We start from the raw sequence: 19,714 nt of genomic DNA on the forward strand, positions 1-19,714 counted from the left end.
GTGGCATTGTGGGTTTCTATTTGTGGAAGATTACAAGTGGTTTTCATCAAGGTTAGCTTTGCATAACCTTTTAAGAACTAGTTCTGTTTGATGCTATTAAATTTCCGTCATTATGCAGTATTTTCCTTGTGTGTAGAAAGGAATTTTTGCCATACACATGATAAAACAACATATGACCCCATTGAATTACTGTGACAATAAGTGAATAGGAAGTCACGGTTTAACACATAATGTTCCACTGCATAAAGACTGCAGATCAAAATTGGCCCATTTTTTACACCACTCCTGGACCACAGTTCAGTGTATTTCAACACTTCAGTGCCATACGTCGTATGCCAAAATGCAATATATCAGTCTCTATTTCCCCTCTAATGCATGTAACATAGCTGTTTGTACATTTCTAATCAGCGCTGCGTAAATACATCACTGTCAGCATGCAGCACTCCACCGACTTGTTTCTTCTCTCAAATTACAACCATTGTAAGTGCTCTTAATTTTCCAGGGCTTGTGAATTATGAATGATATAAAATATTTAAAAACCAGCACAGACTTTCATAAAACTAGAAATACTTTCATAATCAAGCTAAGTATACGCGGTGGTCTGTACTTTACTAAATGAGCTCAGAGCTGTGCATGGCCTAACTGTTTGACCTCTACGCTGCACATTCATTTTCCAAACATATGTTGGCTATTTCGGCAGCTCTGGACTGTGAAACTGAGACAGGAGGAGAGAGGGTCTGTCGCACATGTGAGCATGATCTAACTGGCTGTGAATACGAGGAACGGACCAGCGGTTAGCGGTTGGGGAGGAAAGTTAGCAAACTGAATGACATGTTTGTGTGATCTGATGCAGATTTTTCTGAGGTGCTCTGCGGGTCTGGGGAACCTGGGGCCTTCGGGCAATGATCCTCAAATCATTTCCAAACATGCATGAGCACACTCGCACAAAACGGCATGCAATTATGCCACCAATCCCCACAAGCGTGGACGCTGGTAAGGTACAACTGTTCTACTGTGTCTGATATTAAATGACAAGGTGACTTGGTGTCCTATAGGCCACCTGAGAGGTAGGTCTCTGCAAGGGGACACAGCCATCTATTCTCCTCAGTGCTGAGAGGAACTTACTCAAGCAGAGCAGCAGTTGTTTCCCCCTCTCCGCTCTGCTTCCAATCCCTCCCCGTTTGCCTTCAAGTCAGCGCCAGTTAGTCGTCCCCCCCCCCGCTCCTGCGTGTGTATATGTGTGAATATGTGCATGCTGTACACCAGGCTAATTTCCACCACGATGCACTGCAGTGTGCTACAAGCATTCTCCAGGATATTGATGTGCTGCATATTAGGCGGCAGAGTGAATCAGCGCTGTGTGCTGTAAATATTCCATTGTCACTTTAATGCCTCTGTCAATGGCTTTGTCCAGGGTAATTCAGTCCGCTGGTGTTTCTGCCCCCTGTAGCTTCCACCAAGCGAAGCGTCTCACACACATCTGCACACACGTCACGCACACACACACACACACACACACACACACACACACACACACACACACACACACACACACACACACAGACTGTAACAGAGAAAATGAGAGGAGAGCGATAGAGTGGACACACATCTCATGCACACACACTCTTTGCCTCAGGTTTTTTCTTCCCGTCACAGATGATCAGGCCCAGTTTTGGCTTTAGCTCAGCTCTGACCAACCCCTGGTCCTCGAGCCAAACTGTTAAAAGACATTAAGTCAGCACAGAGACGCGCCACTGCTTCCTCTCTCTGCTAACCACAGGACACTAAAAGAGTGTGTGCATCGGTGTGAGTTGGAAACTGTGCGGCTGAAATCCGCACACATGTGTATCCTAATGAGTCTTTGCATGTCCTGGTGCATGTGCAGCATTCTCCTTGGTGAGGTCAGACAGAGAGGGGGCAGAATATTTGGAGCAGCCTTCCGGTCTCTCTGGGCGCACCACATGCCTGTCGCAGCTCAGTGAGCAGACTGTGAAAAGCTTATGTAAATGACGAGCCGCTCAGATGTGAAATCAGCTCTGTATTAAATTGTTTTGTTCCACTTGTCAGAGCTGATTAGTCCGAAAGCTCTCCAAAAGCTGCACAGGTATTGTGTTGATTGTGTCCATATAGGAGCCGTGGCGAAAAGAAATCCATAGATCACCTCAGGAAAGAGCATCTGTGTAGGTAGCAGGGTGCAATTGCTCTCTGAAGTGTGATCACTCTAGTCAGTTATCCCATGACAGATTAGTCTAGTGGATTTTGAAGATGCTGGAAGGCCTCTCACAGATGCACACTGATTGAGATCTGCTGCAATATGCATCCAGAAACACTTCACCTGTCTCTTGAAATGGGGCCATTCTCGCGCCATTACAAAGACCGGCCTGCAGCTCCCATTAGTCTAACCTTAGTCCACTTCTGACTGATCGCCAGACCTCCATCCGCCTCCTCCTCTTTCTCTCCATCTCTTTCACACAAACACCCACTTCTGGGACTTAGCACAGGTGGCATTGTATCTTCAATTCTGTGCTGGGATAGCAGGGGGGAAATTAGAGCGGAGGAGAGAGGGACGTGAGACATTGTAGGGGGGAGAACAGTGAGGAAGCAAGTCCGAGAGATGTGTGGGCAGAGAGAAAGAGATAGAAAGAAAGAGAGGGAGGGAGGCAGTGAGGAGATTGCAGCACTACGTCTGGAGGGCTCCCAGCATAAAGCAGGTCTTTGAAAAGGGCAGACAAAGAGAAAAGGTCTCGGCCAAATACCTGAAAGAATGTTGAGAGGAAAGAGGAGAGCGGCCAGAGGGAGATAAGGCAGTTAGCCGCACACTGAGGCAACTCCTGTGTCATTGGATCAGGTTACTCTGTGCACGCATGCATGTGTGTGTGTGTGTGTGTGTGTCTTTGCATGTGCTCATCTGTGTGCTCGTCCATTTGAGCAGCGAGGTCGATGCCGACTCGGCCGACATTCCGGAGTGGTCTGCCTCTGTTCACGGTCCAGTGAGGTCGCTGACAAAGCTGTGATGGGCGAGGCTGTGTGTGGCGCCTCCAGGGCTAGCCCAGGTCGGTGCGACAAGAACCCGGACCGCAGATGTGAACCGCGGCACCGGGCCAGACTACAGGCTAAAAGTGGAGATAATAAAGTCTCAATATTTCTGTTAGACCCAAGAGAATTTCAGTTCCCATGCGTAACATTTGCAAGCTCTTCTCCTGGGCTTCAAAGCAACTCCAGATGAGAGTCTGCTTTGAAAGTGATTTTCAAGTCTGGGCTTTATCTGTGTGCAGGAAATCACCCTCTAGCTATTTTGTAAGCTTAGGTACCTTTGAAAAGACTAACAGAGCCTTAGGATAAAGGGATCTACTGAGCTACCGTAGCAAACCTAAAATGAGGTGCAAACTGTCTTCTCCCTGTGTTGGTGTGGAAACGACAACAAATCTGTCAGGATATTAGAAGTGGATAATATGAGTATCGAAACAAATCTCAGCAGTTATTAGTTGTGATTGAGGTCTGATAGCAATTAGTCTCGCTCCGACATACAGACTGACTCCTGTCTAATGATGTCATTGACCTTGTCACCTCCCAGAGGTCAAAGTGTCCATGTTAAACCATGCGTAATGGTTCCGTGTTTAGACTACAAGGGCCTGTCCAGCTAAATGGTGATGGATCGCTTCTTTTTGCTGCTGGTGGTGTGTGTTGCATCAGATGATACGGGTCTCAACATGATGCACAGTTGATTAAATCAATACTCCGAGGAAATGTGTGGTGGGTTCAATTTCAATCCAATAACCCGAGGGGTTTAGGTGTGCGTGTGTGCACGTGTCTGCACATGTATGAGAGGGTCTGTGCGTACCCTTGAGGAGCGTTTGTACAGTACACAAAATAAAGGACAAGGACATTGTTTGTTTGCAATATGCTTTTCAAACAAGGTCATCAGCTGAAAATTCATGCGTTTAAAGACATTTTCATGATCGTCACAAAACAGATGAAAGCAGAAATCTCGTCTCTATCAGTGGTGACAGACTGGATGATAGTGGTCATTTACTGCCTCAGGTTTCTAAATCATAAGGGAGGGATGAAAAACGACACACAGCTCAGCAAGCTTATGCAAAAACCAAGGAATATTTTTCTATTTTCCCTGGCTTGTTTATTAGATTTGGTTGTAGAAAGCGGTGCCAGCTGCTGCTGAGGCAGGTTGGTGGAGACATAAAGGATGCAGTGTGTAGAATAGTAGATATGAAAGAATTTCCAGCCATATGGCCACTGTTTTCAACATAATATCAGGGATTGTTAGCAGGACAGGTGCTGCCCTAAGGCTGTGCACATTAACAAATGCATGCACGCTGTTCATCCCACTGTTCGCACACAAACAAACAGTAAGGCAACGCAGAGCTGAGAACAAGCATAGGAATTCCTGCTATTTTACTCCCTACCTGTTTTCTGTCTTTCTCCTCTCTGCTTTCACTTCCTTTCTTCCCGTCTCACCCCAGCGGTGACCCGTAGCAACCCCCCATCTAATGACCGGTGCAGTTTGACACTCATTAAAGGTGGTCAATTAACCAGAGGGCCTCGAGTCACTTTCATTAGGCGACTTGTAAAGGTCTATTTTAGTCTGACTTTAAACACAAACACAAGCAGGGCAGACAGGATGGGTGCTGGGTACCTGCGACCTCGGGTGCCTGTAGCTGTAGATGCAGGAGAAGGAGGGGGGGGGGTTAAAAACCTGCAAGAGGAAGAAAAAGAACCTCTGGAGAGTCATTTGTTTTGTTTGTTATTTGTTTTGTTGAACTGGATTCTGTTGGTGTTTTATGGAAACAAACTCAAATGGTAAAAAACAGTGAATTTGCTGAACAGAGCACAGAAAATGAGATCTCATGAGAGGGAAGATGAAAAACAGAGCCATCTGCGCCGAGGGTTGGCTCTCTAAAGACGATCTGGTCTCATTTCAATCCTTTGTATCACTCCTTCACAGTAAATCATAGTAGAGACTTTCTTCCACTGGCTTAAGCTTTTGTGTGCGTTTCAACTTATAGCTGCATGTGCTCAAACATAAATGAGAGTGCACAGAAGGGGGAATGTTTTTCCTATTCCTGTAACATATCTCAGCGGGCGTGTGCGTGTGTGTATCTGGTTTTAAGCAGAAAGCGTCTCCCGGTCCCAGGCCTCTGGAGTCATCAGCCTGTGAAGGTCAAGTCTGATTCAGAAAGAGACAAGGCAGATTGGCATGGAAATGGAATCTGCTGTCTCTGTGCCAAACGTCCAGACTGACTGACTGCCCTCAGCCTCTCAACACATCCAAGTCTATCCTCTCATCGCGCCGTCCACTCCTCCTCCTCTCGCGGCCGCCTCTGCATACCAATATCAGAATAACACAGAGGAGGACCGGCTCTGAAATGGGCCTGCTTAATAATCACGATGTCAAACAATGTCTGCATGAAAAGGAAACATGAATCCAGCTGTTAGCTGCTGCTACGAACCATCTGCTCAAAGCAGAGCTGTCTCTTCTCATTGCTTTTTTTTGTGCACATGGCAGATTTAGCCTTGAGCCATTTTTTAGCAGTTATTTTATAATGAAACAAGAAACACCCTTATTCAGCTAATGGATTCATAAGCAGCTGCTGCTAAGAGATATTGTTCAAATGTTTATCATATCTTTATGAGAGAAGTCAAGTTAGATGAGTTGCATGAAGGCTAATGGCTGGGTTGTGTATGTGCATGTGTGTGTGTTCTGCTGTTGTATGTAATGAGCATGCGCTTTTGATATGAATGAGTGCAGTGAGGCGTGAGATGAGTATGTGCCTGCTGGTATGGAACAAGTCCTTGCACTTCTTGTGTGAGTATGATTTTGTGACTGAACTATGTGTGTGTGTGAGTCAGAGAGGGGAGGGAGGGAGTGTTCACTGGGCTGAAATGGGTCCCTGCCCTTCATGAATATTCAGCTACCCCCCACGATCCACTGATGTCTCACTGATGTCAGCTTGCGTGTGGGAAAACGAGTTGCCCCAGTAACAATGCTCCCCCAAAGCTGCTCTTACTGCTGAAAAAAAAGGGGGGGGGGGGGTAATATGTGCTGTAGGTCATCCCCAAAAATCTAAACGGCAGAGCGTGCTGGTCTGGAGCCAGCAACGAAACACAGATGAGTGAAATGTTCTTGATCTCATGTGGCACTCTTAAAACTAGGGCAGCACTTAGGTCACATGTTTAGGTCAGTCAGCCTTCACTGAGGGATTCTCTAATGCATCCTGTCAACCGCTGTGCAGCCACAGCATTGCAGGAAAACACAAAAGCATGTCTGCACTCGCTCATGATGCTTCCCGACTGCTCTTCTCAGTTTTTTTTTTTAATTTCTCAGCTGGGTGTTTTGCTGTGAATTTGTCTCTTAAGCTGAAAAGCGACGGCATAAAAGGTCTGTTTTGCTCTCTTCAAGTCGGGTGACATTGAGAGATCCTTCGCTGCGCCACTGACTGAGCGACGTTATTATTCTGACACAGTCATTGTCAAACTGATTTTTTTCTCTCTCCAGGAACACACTGGCATGCACACACACACACACACACACACACACTCCATCCGTCAGCATCCACCGCCGCTGCCCCCACAGATGTTGCCCAGTATTTAGGTCACTTAGCTTGCAGATGGGTGGTCAGCGACGCTTGCATTAGCTTGGGTTTCCAGCAACCGATACAATAGGCCAGTCAGCTCTCAGTGGCCACCCTGGAGAGACCGGAAGTGCAGCTCTTTGTAATCATAACGGACAGTTTTCACTTACGGGTACCAAACGGCATTAAGGTCTGCTTAATGACTGTAACTCCAAGATTCAGACTGCTGTGAAAAGCCAACGCATAGATGAATGCCTCTACTGTAGCTGCAGTGATAAAAGGACACGTGACTATGGACTACTTACAGCATGTTATTACTAATTGGTTACCACTCTGTTTTTATAGTACAAACAGACATCAAAGGTGGCAACTACACACCGTTAACAAATACAGTGATGTGCACTAAGTGTGTCATTAAATGCTTGCTAGTTTGTACGTTTCAGCCAGGTTTTTGTTGTGCATTTGCAAAACTCTCAACTTTTACACACTTTCTGTTCATTAATTTTAACTTCTAATTAAATATTCTCAGGTTTTTGATTTGTATCCTCTCGATTTTATTCATTATACTTTGGTTTTAGTTCCATACACTCAGGTTCTTATTCAGTAAGCTAATTTTAGTGTAATTGGGTTTCATGCATTCAATAAAAGTTTATTTTTCATTCAATATAGTCACATTTTCATGTAGTGTTATAATTTAATATTTTCACATTTGCTTTAAAAGTCTCATATTCAGTGTTTTCATGTTATTCTCTGCATTTTTGCTCAGTATTTCCTGGTATTTCTTCAGTTTTATCAAGTTTTCTTTAAATTTTCTGAAGATATTGTTAGATATTTTCTCATTTTCTGTGTAATATTCAGAGGGTTTTGTTTCAGTTCTAATGCAAATTTCCCCACTGCAGGATCAAAAAAGGCTTTATCTATCTATCTATCTATCTATCTATCTATCTATCTATCTATCTATCTATCTATCTATCTATCTATCTATCTATCTATCTATCTATCTATCTATCTATCTATCTATCTATCTATCCATCTATCATCTATCCATCTATCCATCTATCTATCTATCCATCTATCTATCTATCTATCTATCTATCTATCTAATGTTCTCAGATTGCCACAGAGAAATTCTTGGATCGCTGCTCGGTGATTCATGGTATTTTTATTTTCAATTACTTTTCTTCTGCCTTCCATTCATTTCTTCAGTGCTTTCCAGTTTTTAGTCAGTATTTTGAGATTTTTATTCACAATCTCAGTCACTGTCACCAGAGTCTCCCCGTTCCTCTTCAGTTGTTTCTGGCACTTGCTGAATATTCTCACGTTTTGATTCAAAATTTGCAGGTTTTGCAGTCAGACTTTAATTCAGGATTTATTATTACAAGTTATTTGACTTTCACCCAACCTGTCAGTCTGCCAGGGTCGTGACATAAATCCTTGATGTAGCTTAAAAACAGCTTAAAAATAAAAACCAATAGTGCATAACCAAATAAAAATAAATAAATAATCCACATAAAAAACAACAAAAAACAAAAACAAGGCCATCACATAAAAGTGGAAATGTGTGTTTGTGTGTGTGTCTTTGCAGGGGTAACTCTTTTGTAGTGTTAAACTTCAAGAGCAGTTTGAGTGAAAGAGGGGAAATGAGAGAGACAGAAGGAACCAAAGCTTCAAGGCATAATACTGTAATTGGAAAACTGTGCAAATGCGTTTTGGAGTCATGTTATATAAATGGCCAGCAGAGATAATGCCTGAGATTCGAGGCATGGCCTAATTGAGAGTAGGAGACGGAGGAGGAGCGGGGTGGTGATGCTGAGGGGGCGAAAGAAGTGCGGGCTTTAAATTGGGTGAAGGAAATGTGGATGGAAATGGGATGTTTTCAAAGGCAATGGGAGGGAGGGCGACAGGGAGGGAGAGCTGTTTCTCTTTAAAAGGGAGGTGAGGAGGGAGAAAACGAAAAGGGAATAATTCCCACTTTCTTGCTCGGTCTCCACACCTGTGACCCAGCAGCCAGCCACCACGGCTATTTCTGCTGCGAGTGTGTGCGTTTTGTATGTGTGCAGGTCTCTTTTGGTTCTCTCACCCTCTGTATGATTGATGAGTCTCGGTCAGACCTGGATCTCTGCCACGGCCCAGGCCTGATCAGGCATGTTCTGGTCATAACAACGCCATCAATATATGGCTGACGGCTGCGTGTGAGTGTGTGTGTGTTTGTAATGACACATAAAATTGAAGCATACCATAACCCAAAAGAAGCGAGATGCCTTAGTGGAATTTCCTGCCCCTCTGAGGGATTAAAGAGGAGCGTTGTTTAGATATAGTTCCCCCCGCTGATTGGAATTTGAATCCCATTAATTAGCCCTTTCATGTATGATCTATATGTTACCATTTGACTAATGAATTCTCCCTTTCATGGTTTTTTCCTCCTCTCAGTTTCCATTTCTTTGTGCCGTCTCAGGTTTCCTCTGCAGCCCTGAAGATTGACCAAAAATCTGCTTGATATTTGATGAGCAGCATTTGATGAAAGGCATTAGTGAGCCTGCATTATTTATGAATGGCGAGTGATGCATTAACTCATTAAATATGTATATGTACATTACATGAGGAAGAACATGTCCCATAGCATGTCATATTGATTTTGGTGTGAGTTACGAGTCTCCTGCACGACCCCCCCGCCCCCCCATGAAAAAACATTAGGAGGCTGCACACCAAATCACTTAAGAGCCATATTGACAGACTTTCCCTTTGGATGCCTGGTCACAGTTGAGAAGTTGCAGAGTTTGAACTTGCTTGCTTCAACAGATCAAGGGTAGTGTCTGCACATGCAGCAGATTTTGTGTGGGAGCCGAGTGTGTGAAGTAACGTGAGGGGAAACTAAGATGTGGTGCCAACTTACACCGTTTAAAGGAATGGTACCAGTGTTGTTGAATTCTTTCCTTCATCTGGTTAGCTATCACTTTACTTCCCCCAACTTTATTTTCCATCTGTGGCTTCACAGGCTCTGCTGGCCTCCTGGCCTTGTCAGAACTGGAAATGACTTGCCTCGCAGGCACTGGTGCAGTAGCAAACAAAATGAGAAGTAAAGTATGCAAATGCGCAACCAGTTGGTGATCATCTGAAGCAAACAACCACCACAAGTGCAATCAAAAATGAATAACCCAATGCAAAAACACTCCATTAATCTAAGTTCCTTCACCTTATAAGCCCCTGCTCTCATTTATTTTACATCAGCTTGATAATAATTACTATGTTGGCGGCACGCTATGAATTTATCTTATCAAAGTTCAACACCGTTTCACAAATAAAACTGCAAGTTTGCTCAAAGGCCTCAAAGCCTCAAAAGTGACTCTTGGATAATCTGCTGTAATTTAAGTCTTTTCCACATTACAAACTGTTAGAATAACTGCACACTAAGGAGGAGGGGAAAAAAGGGGTTTCTTTTGGAAGTTCTTTACTCAATTAGTATTCATGGTCATGGATGGAAATGAGTGTGTAAGTTAAATTGTTCCCAAGCCACCATAAACTGCTGGCAGCTGTTGCTTTCCCAGGTGACTTGTTTCATCTATAAAGACATGTGAGCCACCATGTTACACGATTAAGAAATGTAAAAAAAACAACAATGTGAGGAATTACCCTTGCTTACACCCAGCGAAAACTCAGGAGGGTGTTTCAGCTGCTGACAAGTAAACAGACAAAAATGAAAGTAATCAAAAGGTTCACCCCTTGATAATCACTGAAGGCCGCTTAGGAGTTTTGTAATGATGCAGCAACACGCTCTATATGAATACGAAGCCAATATCTGACTAAACAGGGATCTAGAGGAGACATTTTGCAAAGAAATGTAGAGTAAAAAATGCTGCAGTGCATGCTGCAACAGCATTTTTTCCATACTTTCTGTTGTAGAGCAACAGAAGACCCCTATGGCAAATTCACACACACACACACACACACACACACACACACACACACACACACACACACACACACACACACACACACACACACGCATGCATGCACACGCACGCACACACAAACACACACACACACACACACACACACACACACACGCATGCATGCACACGCACGCACACACAAACACACACACACACACGCACACACACGCGCGCGCGCGCGCGCGCGCGCACGCACACACACACACACACACAAACACACACACACACACATACACACACACACACATGCACAGTCGCAAGCACAGAAAAGACATGCAGTCACACACAGTAGCTCAGTGGGGGGAAGGTTTTAATAAACCCACAGTAACGTGGATCTATGGGGGCGTCTCGGGACCGAGCCAGGAAACCAGATGAACGTACCTGCCCCGGGGCACCAAGCGAAACAGCGAGGGGGGCGAGGCGGGGGGCTAGTGGGGTATGTTGGGGGGGCCAGTGAAGCCACAGGCACATCATGTCTCATTGCCCTGACTTTTTCTTTCTCCTGCCATCAGTCTCTTCACTCGCCCACTCTGTCTCTGCTCACATCATCAAGCCACATGAGAAGCCATGCCCACAAACACTGATGTGTTTGTCAGAGAAAATGCCCAATCACTTTAATAACATTTCATGCCATCTCTGCTTTCACCGAGGACTTGGAGTTTGTTCCTCAGTCGGATAAATGCAGACTGTAATTTCAGACAAAACGCAATGGAAATGCCGAGTGCGGCCAATCAGAGTTAATCATGTATGAAGAAATGTAATTTTGGAGGACACCAGGGCAGAGCGGGTTGATACGGGTATTAGTTACTATGCAAAAAGGCGTGTCCGTACTCCCCGAATATGAATTCATGAAGCCTGCTTGTGATTTCAATCTGACTAATGTATCAGAACAAACCCATCTGTGCAGCACTGACCCCTGAGGTGAGGGTTTGGGGGGGCTGGGAGGGAAATGCTGGGTGCGTGGGCGGCTGGTTGATGCTCCCACCATGTACCAAGGTGGTCAGTGAGATGGGAAATAAAATCTTTCACTCACATTCATAAAGCTCGAAGGTATAAAAACAGGGAAGGAAGAGGAAGAACATCACTCCAGACCAAGTTCCATGGGAAAAAATTTTATTTATCAATATGCGGTAGTTTCCAAACTGGTGGAACGTTATTTCCATTGTAGCTGGTGCCAACAGGTTACGCTGAGAAGCGGCAAAAAAAAAAAAAAAGTGAATGGCAAAAAATAAAATAAAATAACAAAACTTGACAGCTGTGATTCAAACAAAAGGGAAACAAATTCAACAGGTTTTTGCTTACACATGCACACTGAAAAATAATACTGTGGCTTTGAACAAATAGCAGAAATCAACCTACGGTGAGGCTCATAGCATGAGCGACCAACATCCTTGTGCTAAATTAGGAAGGGAGGGATGACAAAGGAGAGGGGCGGAGGGAGAGAAAGAGAAGGAGAGAGCATCTTTAAAACAAAGGACCGCCTGGGAGATAATGAGTGGTGTAAACCAGATGATTTATTGGTGAGCGCAGTACGGTCTCACTCTCATACATGGCTTCGTTTCTTTTTCATCTCCCCGCTTCTCTCTCTCCGTCTGGCCCAATAGACTTATTAAAACTGTGAAAAGATTCATCTTCCTGGACCAAAAATGTTTTTGTTACATCTCATAATGGAGTGGAAGGTGTAGGTAACTCAAAGGCAGTGGAATAACACAGTCTTCATATGCAGAGTTAAGTGCTGTCTCCAACAGGGAAAAGGGGGGCCTTATCATTCATAGTTTCAGCGACCTATTCATTTCAAAGCCACTCTGTGACAAAGCTTCAGTCCTGAACAGTTTCTGAGCAACTAGAAATTCCTGTTGAATGGCAATGTAATAAAAAAAAACCTCTGAATCCCAGTTATTTATTATTTTTTAAAACACGAGTGGTAACAAAGACTTTTTTTTGACAATACTGGACGCTGCGAAAAAAGACAGCTCATGTGACCGTTGCAATATTCAGTTGACTCTAAAGGAAAAAGAAAATAAAAACATATTGCAGAGACAAAAAAAAATGCAAGGATTTCATACAAAACACAATTTAAAAAGACAGCTATTTACAAACATCCTCCATTACAAAAATCTAATCTTAAATTTTTCTTTAATGAGCAGTGTTCAGGTGAAATTACATCTTAAAATTGGGCTCTATCCATATATTTACATTTCTCTGTTATCTCCTTTTAATTTTTTTTCTTCTTCCTCCCCAAATTTTGAATAACATTAAGTGGTCACTAGAATGAATGAAAATGAGACATGGTTTGTGGTAATCTGGTAATGACTCCCTCGGCTGGTGTAGGTGAGTGGATGCGCAACGATCCGAAACGAAAATATTTGATCTAGATGTGTTTCACAGAGGGCCACTGAGGGCTGCATGCTGAGTTAAAACACAGGGACCACAAAAGCACAAGCAGCTGTTTAGGTTGTTAACTCTGAGGTTAACGACACGCAAAAGCCATTGGAGTCTTCCCAGAGTCTTCAAGCTGGGGCTGCCTTTTAACTCAGCAAGTGTCTGTCCGTGGATGGCAATAGTATGTGGCGGCGGATGATAGGTGCTTCTGCCGGTGAGTAAACATCAACCGTCAGTGCAGCCGGAGATAAAACCCGGACCCGTCAGTCCCGGTGTATGTATGTGTGTGTGCACATGTGCGTCGAACGTCAGCCCGTGTCTAGCGTGCTGAGGAATGGCTGTCCTTATCTGCTCCCCTCTCCTCTCACACATCATTAGCCGGGACTGCAGCGCTCTGTACTTTGGCAGCCACACTGTTAGGAGCACCTAGTTCCAGTCCCATCTGTAGGGCTGCACAGACACACACATGCACAGAGAGAGGACAGGGGAAAAACTGCACATATAAGCACAAATAAGCACTTATGAGCACCTACATGTGCACGCCGTCGCCTCCCCCCTTAACCCAAAAGCGAGCTTCGGCGTGCACGTTCATCCAGCTGCAGTAAATCCTGTCGCCGCCCTGGGCTGTGTGATAGCTGGGCTGCAGCGTCTGAACACCCTGACTGTGGAATATTCTGCACAGCATTTTTATTCACAGCACAACTGGTGAGAGGATGGGGGAAAAAAATTTATGCTAAACTACCTCTATAACCCCCTCAGCCCAACTGCTGCCACCGCCGCCTCACCCGTCACCCCCCTATCCCCACCGCCATCTTCCTCTCAGGTTAAAGCCAAGTCACAGGAACATTTTCTCCTTCATCCGCCGCTCTCACTCACTCTTCTCCCCGGCTGGTGAGTGTGGGCATGGAGATGGCACATAGATTAGTCACACGCTGGCGACGCCTCTGACTGTGCACTCCACTGACTCATCTACAGATGGCAGCCAATTGGCATCTGACTATACTGTATGCCAATGTTCAGCCCCGTAGCTCGCCGTCCAACTTATATATAGGGCATCCTACCTATGTAGGCCAGCCAATCAGTGCCAAGCGCCCAGCCTACGCCCACCTCGCCCAGGCAGCAGGCACCAAACTCACCGTTTGATGCTTACACTGTAACACTAGAAGTTCGAACAAACAAATATCAACCTGCCTGCTGTCTTTAAAACCATCACCCTGAAAGCTCATCAGACACAATAACGCCTTCAGCCGGTGCCAACTGGAGCACTGAGAGGGTTTTGTAAGATCTTGATCTCGTCTGTCTGTCGGCGTATCAGTCGGTCTGTCTTGTATTTTTGAAGCTTGCAATAGAGCAATGTAGTGTTCTAGCCTTAAGCCAATAAGTCTTCCTAGTTTAAAAAAAAAAGAAATTGGTCTGGACATGCCCAGACACACTCACAAGGGACACACCCTGAAACACACACACAAGTAGGTCATAAATACAAGAGTAATGGTGAAGCTCATATCAGACCAGTGGAGAAGGAAGTATTCCTGCAAACACACACACACACATACATACACACCTCAACATCAACAGTCCAGGTCAAAGTACTACCTTAAGGGGAAAAAAAAGCGATGGATGACATGGGTGGTGAGACGATGGAGCGATAATGATGATCTATTCAACTCTATACATTGTGCACTTGTAGGAAAAGTCTAACAAAATACAACTGCTTTGTGAACTGAATCAGGGTTCAAGGAAATCCTCCATCAAAAATAGTAAGTAAGGCAAACATCAGAGGTGCGAAGGGAGAGGAACACATTATTTTCACACACTGTGTCTGATACCTGAGCTATCTGGAGAGTTTTCCGGCCCAGCTCGGAGCCCCCGACCAACACGCGCACACAGAGACGCACACATACACGCACACATACACGCACTTTTTACGTTTTTTTTTTGTCGCACACACACTGCAGGCTGAGTGGCGTTGGGGCCTGTGTCTGCCTGTTCCTGGCTAGTGTGCTAGGATGGTGGTGTTAAATTGGGTGTAGCACGGACTGTACTTCAGGGAACTGAGATAAGTTATATCCTGTCCGTTTAAAAAAAAAAGAGGGACAGCGAACCACGAAGCTAGAAGTTCCATCTGTTGGTTTGCCCCGCCCCCCCACCGTCAGAACACAGCAGGGGGGGACCCCAATGGGGTGGGAGGTGAGGAGGGGAGGGGAGGTAAGGAGGGTGGGGATTGTTACGACAACCCAAACAAACAGAATAAACCTCTCTCGTCAGTCAGCTCATAACCCCGCTGGTTACTGGTCAGTGCATGTGTTTCTCCAGATTTGTGCAGCAGGTGGTAGAAATAACACGGGCTCGAAAGAGGCATCAAGTCCCCCAAGATGCAAAAAGGAAGTGTCCTTCCCGAGAACATAAATCAAGCGCTCCTCTTTTTTTCCTTTCTCTCTCTCCTGACCGTGCCGCCGCCGGTTTGTGCGAAGCGTGTCAGACTTTGTAGTAGATGTTGGCGGGGCTCTGCGGAGGCATCTCCTGGACAATGTAGACTGGGTGGCCATAGTCCCCGCTCACCTTCTCATAGTGAGGGCAGTAGTTGTTCTCTGTCCGCAGCGGAATGATGATGTCGCTGGGCTCCGTGCCAGCCGTGCCGCCCGGCAGCTTGGGATTGGACAGGGTGCTGAGCGACAGCGCCGAGGGGCGGGGCTGCGAGTGGGCGTTTTTCCTGGCACGCTTGCGCATCTTGATGAGCAGGATGACGAGGAGGAGGATGAGCAGGAGGAAGATGATGCAGCCGGCCCCGATGGCGGAGAACACGGCCACTTTGGAGCTGAGGATGCCGTCCGAGTTTGCCGACGACCCAGACTGGTCCTGATTCATGGTGTCTAAAAAGAGAAATAAAAAGAAAAGGAGAAAGAGAAAGGGCTTAGGGACTGTAAAAATAATTATTATGGGGAACACGAGGTCAGAAAAGGGAGGGAGCTGTAATTTGTACTTCTGCTGAAAGGAGGAGAGTCCAACTTTTTTATGTTTCCTTGCCCCATATTTCACTTTTATTTCATATTTTATATTTGTGAGATTTATTATTTAAAGGAGATCAAACAGGTACCTCAAAAATCTGGTTTCCATGTCCTCTGGGGAGCTGCATTTTGCCATGTGTGGAGGATAAGAGGATGGGATGAAAATATCGCAGTTCACAAATCCTTTGGCACAGTGCCTGTTCTTGTTCCAGTCATTTGATGACTATAATATCAGTTACTTTAATGGCACAACATTCAAAAATAAAGCAGCTGTGCTCCTACATATTTGCTTGTTTGCTTGATAAGATTTTGGGCAAACGGTATTGCATCGTGTTTCAAATCAGGGTCCAAAGCAAAGAGTAATAACACTTGCGAGGTTCTTTGTGTGTTTGTTAAATAGGATTTCACCCCTCCCCAACACTGTAATTTTCATATAGTCCCTCAGAGACTGCAGAACATTTACAGTAAGCCGGCGCTGTCATGTGTCATGCAGATCTTAACTGTTGTGTGCCTAAATCAACTGCGAGCACATCCCAGTTTTGTTGTCTGCTCGACATGACTAACAGCCTCATTGATGTAATCTAATTGAATCAAAAATAGGCCTCGTAATGAAATCTGTACTCATCACTCAGCATAACAAAGATTCCTGCTCTGATAAGACTGGAGCCTGGGCACGTTGTCTGACATGTCAGGGCCACGTTTTGTATGGCAAAGGCCAAGTGAGGGATGAAAAAAACACGAGGAGGGCATATCTGAACATCTGATTTTATTTTATCCCTTTTGTTTCGGGGGTTCAGGATGAAGGGGGGGGGGGGCTGTGACTGGATGGGAAAGAGAATGGCTGGCTCCTCCAGTGACTGAAATACGAGAAGAACCAAATCTGTTTTCCATGTATGCATGCAGCTGCTGCCAAAGAGCAGCACTCGCCCCTCTCCCACCACCACCACCACCACCACCACCTCTTTACTGTCCATGACCTCCCCTCCCCAACACACACACAAAAGCCCTCATACCTCTGGAGACTGCCATCCCCACTAATGACTGTGTCTCCGCACTCGGCCGGCCACTTTTGTACTTAACCATTTATTAAGGAGGGGCTATAACTGCGCCGGCCGCTTATCACAACCAAATGACATCACTGAGAGCTACCAATTCTAGGCCTTATCGCTGAAATCAGAGGCTCGAGGAATTTCGTACATTCTGGGCGCTGCACAGAGCTGGAGAGAGGCTGTCAGAAATTTCATTCCTGAAATATCAACCCCTCAAACCACACCGGCTTGTCCTTCATTCCACCCTCCACTTCTTCACTTGACATAATCACTGATCTAACAATGGTAGACAGGTAGAAGCCCAGGTATAGGGGAAGAAGTGACATTAGGCAATCTTTTTATAGAGTAACTAATGTCAAATAAGCAATTATTAAATGAGGACAGCTTATCACATTGGGACAGGCAGAACAGACTGCACTTGGAGGAAGTTTGTGGCATACAAAGTTGTGGACTAAGTCAAAAAGTTTGTGTAGGGAGTGATCTAATAAAAAAAAAAAAGAAAAAAAAGGAAAAGCCGTCCCTCCTGTGGGGAGGTGCTGGTAAAAACAGGAAACAAGGAGGGCCCAGAGCATCCAAGGAGGCTCAAGTGACTCCTTCAATTATCTCTGCTTTTAATCTTCATTTATCTGCAATTCTAATGAGGTTTAAAAAGATATAAAATAAAGAAAGTGTGTCTTTGAGTCTCCTTGGGTGCAGCACACCCTTTGTGTACAGTATAAATAGGCAAAGTGACTCAGGGTGAGCTGTGTTTGTTTTGGGTGGAGTTTTGTATTGTAATATTGCAAACCTGGACTTTGGTGAGTTTTATTTTATTCTCCTAAACAGTGGTTTTACACGTATTTAAGCTTGCTGACCGCCCAAAATCAAAGGAACGCCTGCAGCATGAAAAAGCCATATGAAAAAATGCATACTTTGAGAGACTCAACTATGATTTTTATTTTCTCTTTTCAGGCTAAATGTGATTAATTATTAGAGGAGGCCTTTAGGCTGTGAATATTCCTTTTTTACATTTCAAAAACCTTTATTTTACTAAAATATTTGCACTCTAGAAACTAGAAAGCATTCTTTAGGGAGCGTTAATCGGCAGTTTATAGGGGCAGTGTTGATGTGTCAATCTGCTCACCAGAGTTTCCTGGCATCTCGGGTCCAATCCGACCCTGGCCAGGCGGACTGGGACTGGACTCCGGTATGGCGTTGTCTTCTGGAGCCTCCGGCGCCACGGGGCCTGCCGCGTTTGGGACTGTGGGAAACAAAAAACACACAGAGAAAGTCAGCCTTGGCAAGCTGCATGCACTGAATTACAATGACTTGTTCTCGGCAACGGTGAGGATTATTTTTTATTATCTTGTGATATATCTTTTATGCAAGGAGAAGGTTATCTTTGCATGTGTTGAAAGCGTCTCAGAAGTGAAGATGAAAGCACAAAAAGCGGAAGGACAAGTTAGCGAACGCCTCTGAAACATGCCAATATCCCTGTCCTGCCGTAAAACAAAAAAAAAACAAGAGCTCACATCTACATCAGCAGCTCCTTCAGCAAACACTCAGACAGGCATTTCCGACACTGACACATTCATGAGAGCGTAGGAAACACACATCCATGTGCACACACCTACAATATACTTACAATACACTTAGGCCTGGCAGAATGAGGGTAAAGTAGTTATATATTAACTTTTTATTGTTTTACATTATTCATCACGTTAAAAGGCCATAATATGCCTTATTTATTGCTCCGGCTTTAACTCTGCCTGAAAGAGGCACACTTCTGAAGAGGGGACAGGAAGCGAAATGGGGGAGACGAGGAGAAGAGGAGGCGAGGAAGAGGAGAAGATGAGGAGGAGAGGAGGGGGGTTGCATAAGCTCTGAAGGGAACGCAAAGGAAACAGACAGTTTATCTGTCTGTCTGCTCTCATTTCAGCACACACTTTGAAGTCTTTGTGCAGTAAACACTGGTGGGTCCGTGCCGTGGTTTTTACAAGGGCAGGGCCAGCAGACAGAAGACAGTTATAAACTATTACCGAGGCCGCTCAGATGGCTTCCACAGCACTCTATCAGATGCCTCTCCTCTATCAGGACCTTATCTGCATCTGCCCGAAGGCCTGCTCAGAGGGGTGTGTGAGAGAAATAAGTGAGGAGGGCGTGTGGGGAGAGGGCAATTTACATCCGAGTCTCCCGTGGCAATTTTGTGTGGCCGTGCATGGGTGTGTGACTGAAGAGCTTCTGACAGTCTAGCAGTTCTATTTCCACCCCAGTTTGGCCAAATCTTGCAGAAATGATTCAGGTGTGGGGCATCTGGTAGATATAAGGCAAGAAAAAAGACAGAGAGGGAAAGGGATACGCATTCACAGCAGAGTCCACTTCTTTTCCCTTGTTTTTCTTTGGTATTCGGCTAACACAAACCACACTATTTGCAAATCCGCCTCTATCTTCTCCATGTCCAGACCATCGCATCACTCCATACTGATTGCGGCAGTGGTGAACCTAGCCGTGAGCTGTTGTGTGTTGTCAATAATAGATGAGAAAAGACAGGAGTGAGAAGCGGGAACATTCGCACATGATCGAGGATATGAGAGGACACAGCGATCTGATTCACTCCCTGCATATAGCCCCCGACTCTGTGTCAACCACTGAGCATGTGCGGGGAGCGTTCTAATGTTCTGACCCATTTTTCGGTGTGTACTGCTGACATTTCCCTTAGCTATGCAGACAGCAACTACCTCAGAACTGCCAACCCGCCAGAA

At 45.2% G+C, this 19,714-nt stretch overlaps 1 protein-coding gene across 1 annotated transcript in view; it reads right to left on the minus strand.

Annotated features, from left to right (window-relative positions):
• Positions 1 to 11,633: 11,633 nt before the first annotated feature.
• Positions 11,634 to 19,714, minus strand: part of efnb1 (ephrin-B1) — a 60,199-nt gene continuing 52,118 nt past the window's right edge. Inside the window, exons 4-5 of the mRNA XM_055016692.1 lie at positions 18,097 to 18,213; positions 11,634 to 15,789 (exon numbers count right to left, since the gene is read on the minus strand). Coding sequence (XP_054872667.1) covers positions 15,395 to 15,789; positions 18,097 to 18,213 — 512 coding nt within the window. The 3' untranslated portion in view covers positions 11,634 to 15,394. The remainder of the gene's footprint in view (positions 15,790 to 18,096; positions 18,214 to 19,714) is intronic.

The sequence above is a fragment of the Amphiprion ocellaris genome, chromosome 13 (assembly GCF_022539595.1).
Source record: "Amphiprion ocellaris isolate individual 3 ecotype Okinawa chromosome 13, ASM2253959v1, whole genome shotgun sequence".
NCBI classification, from domain to species: Eukaryota; Metazoa; Chordata; class Actinopteri; family Pomacentridae; genus Amphiprion; species Amphiprion ocellaris.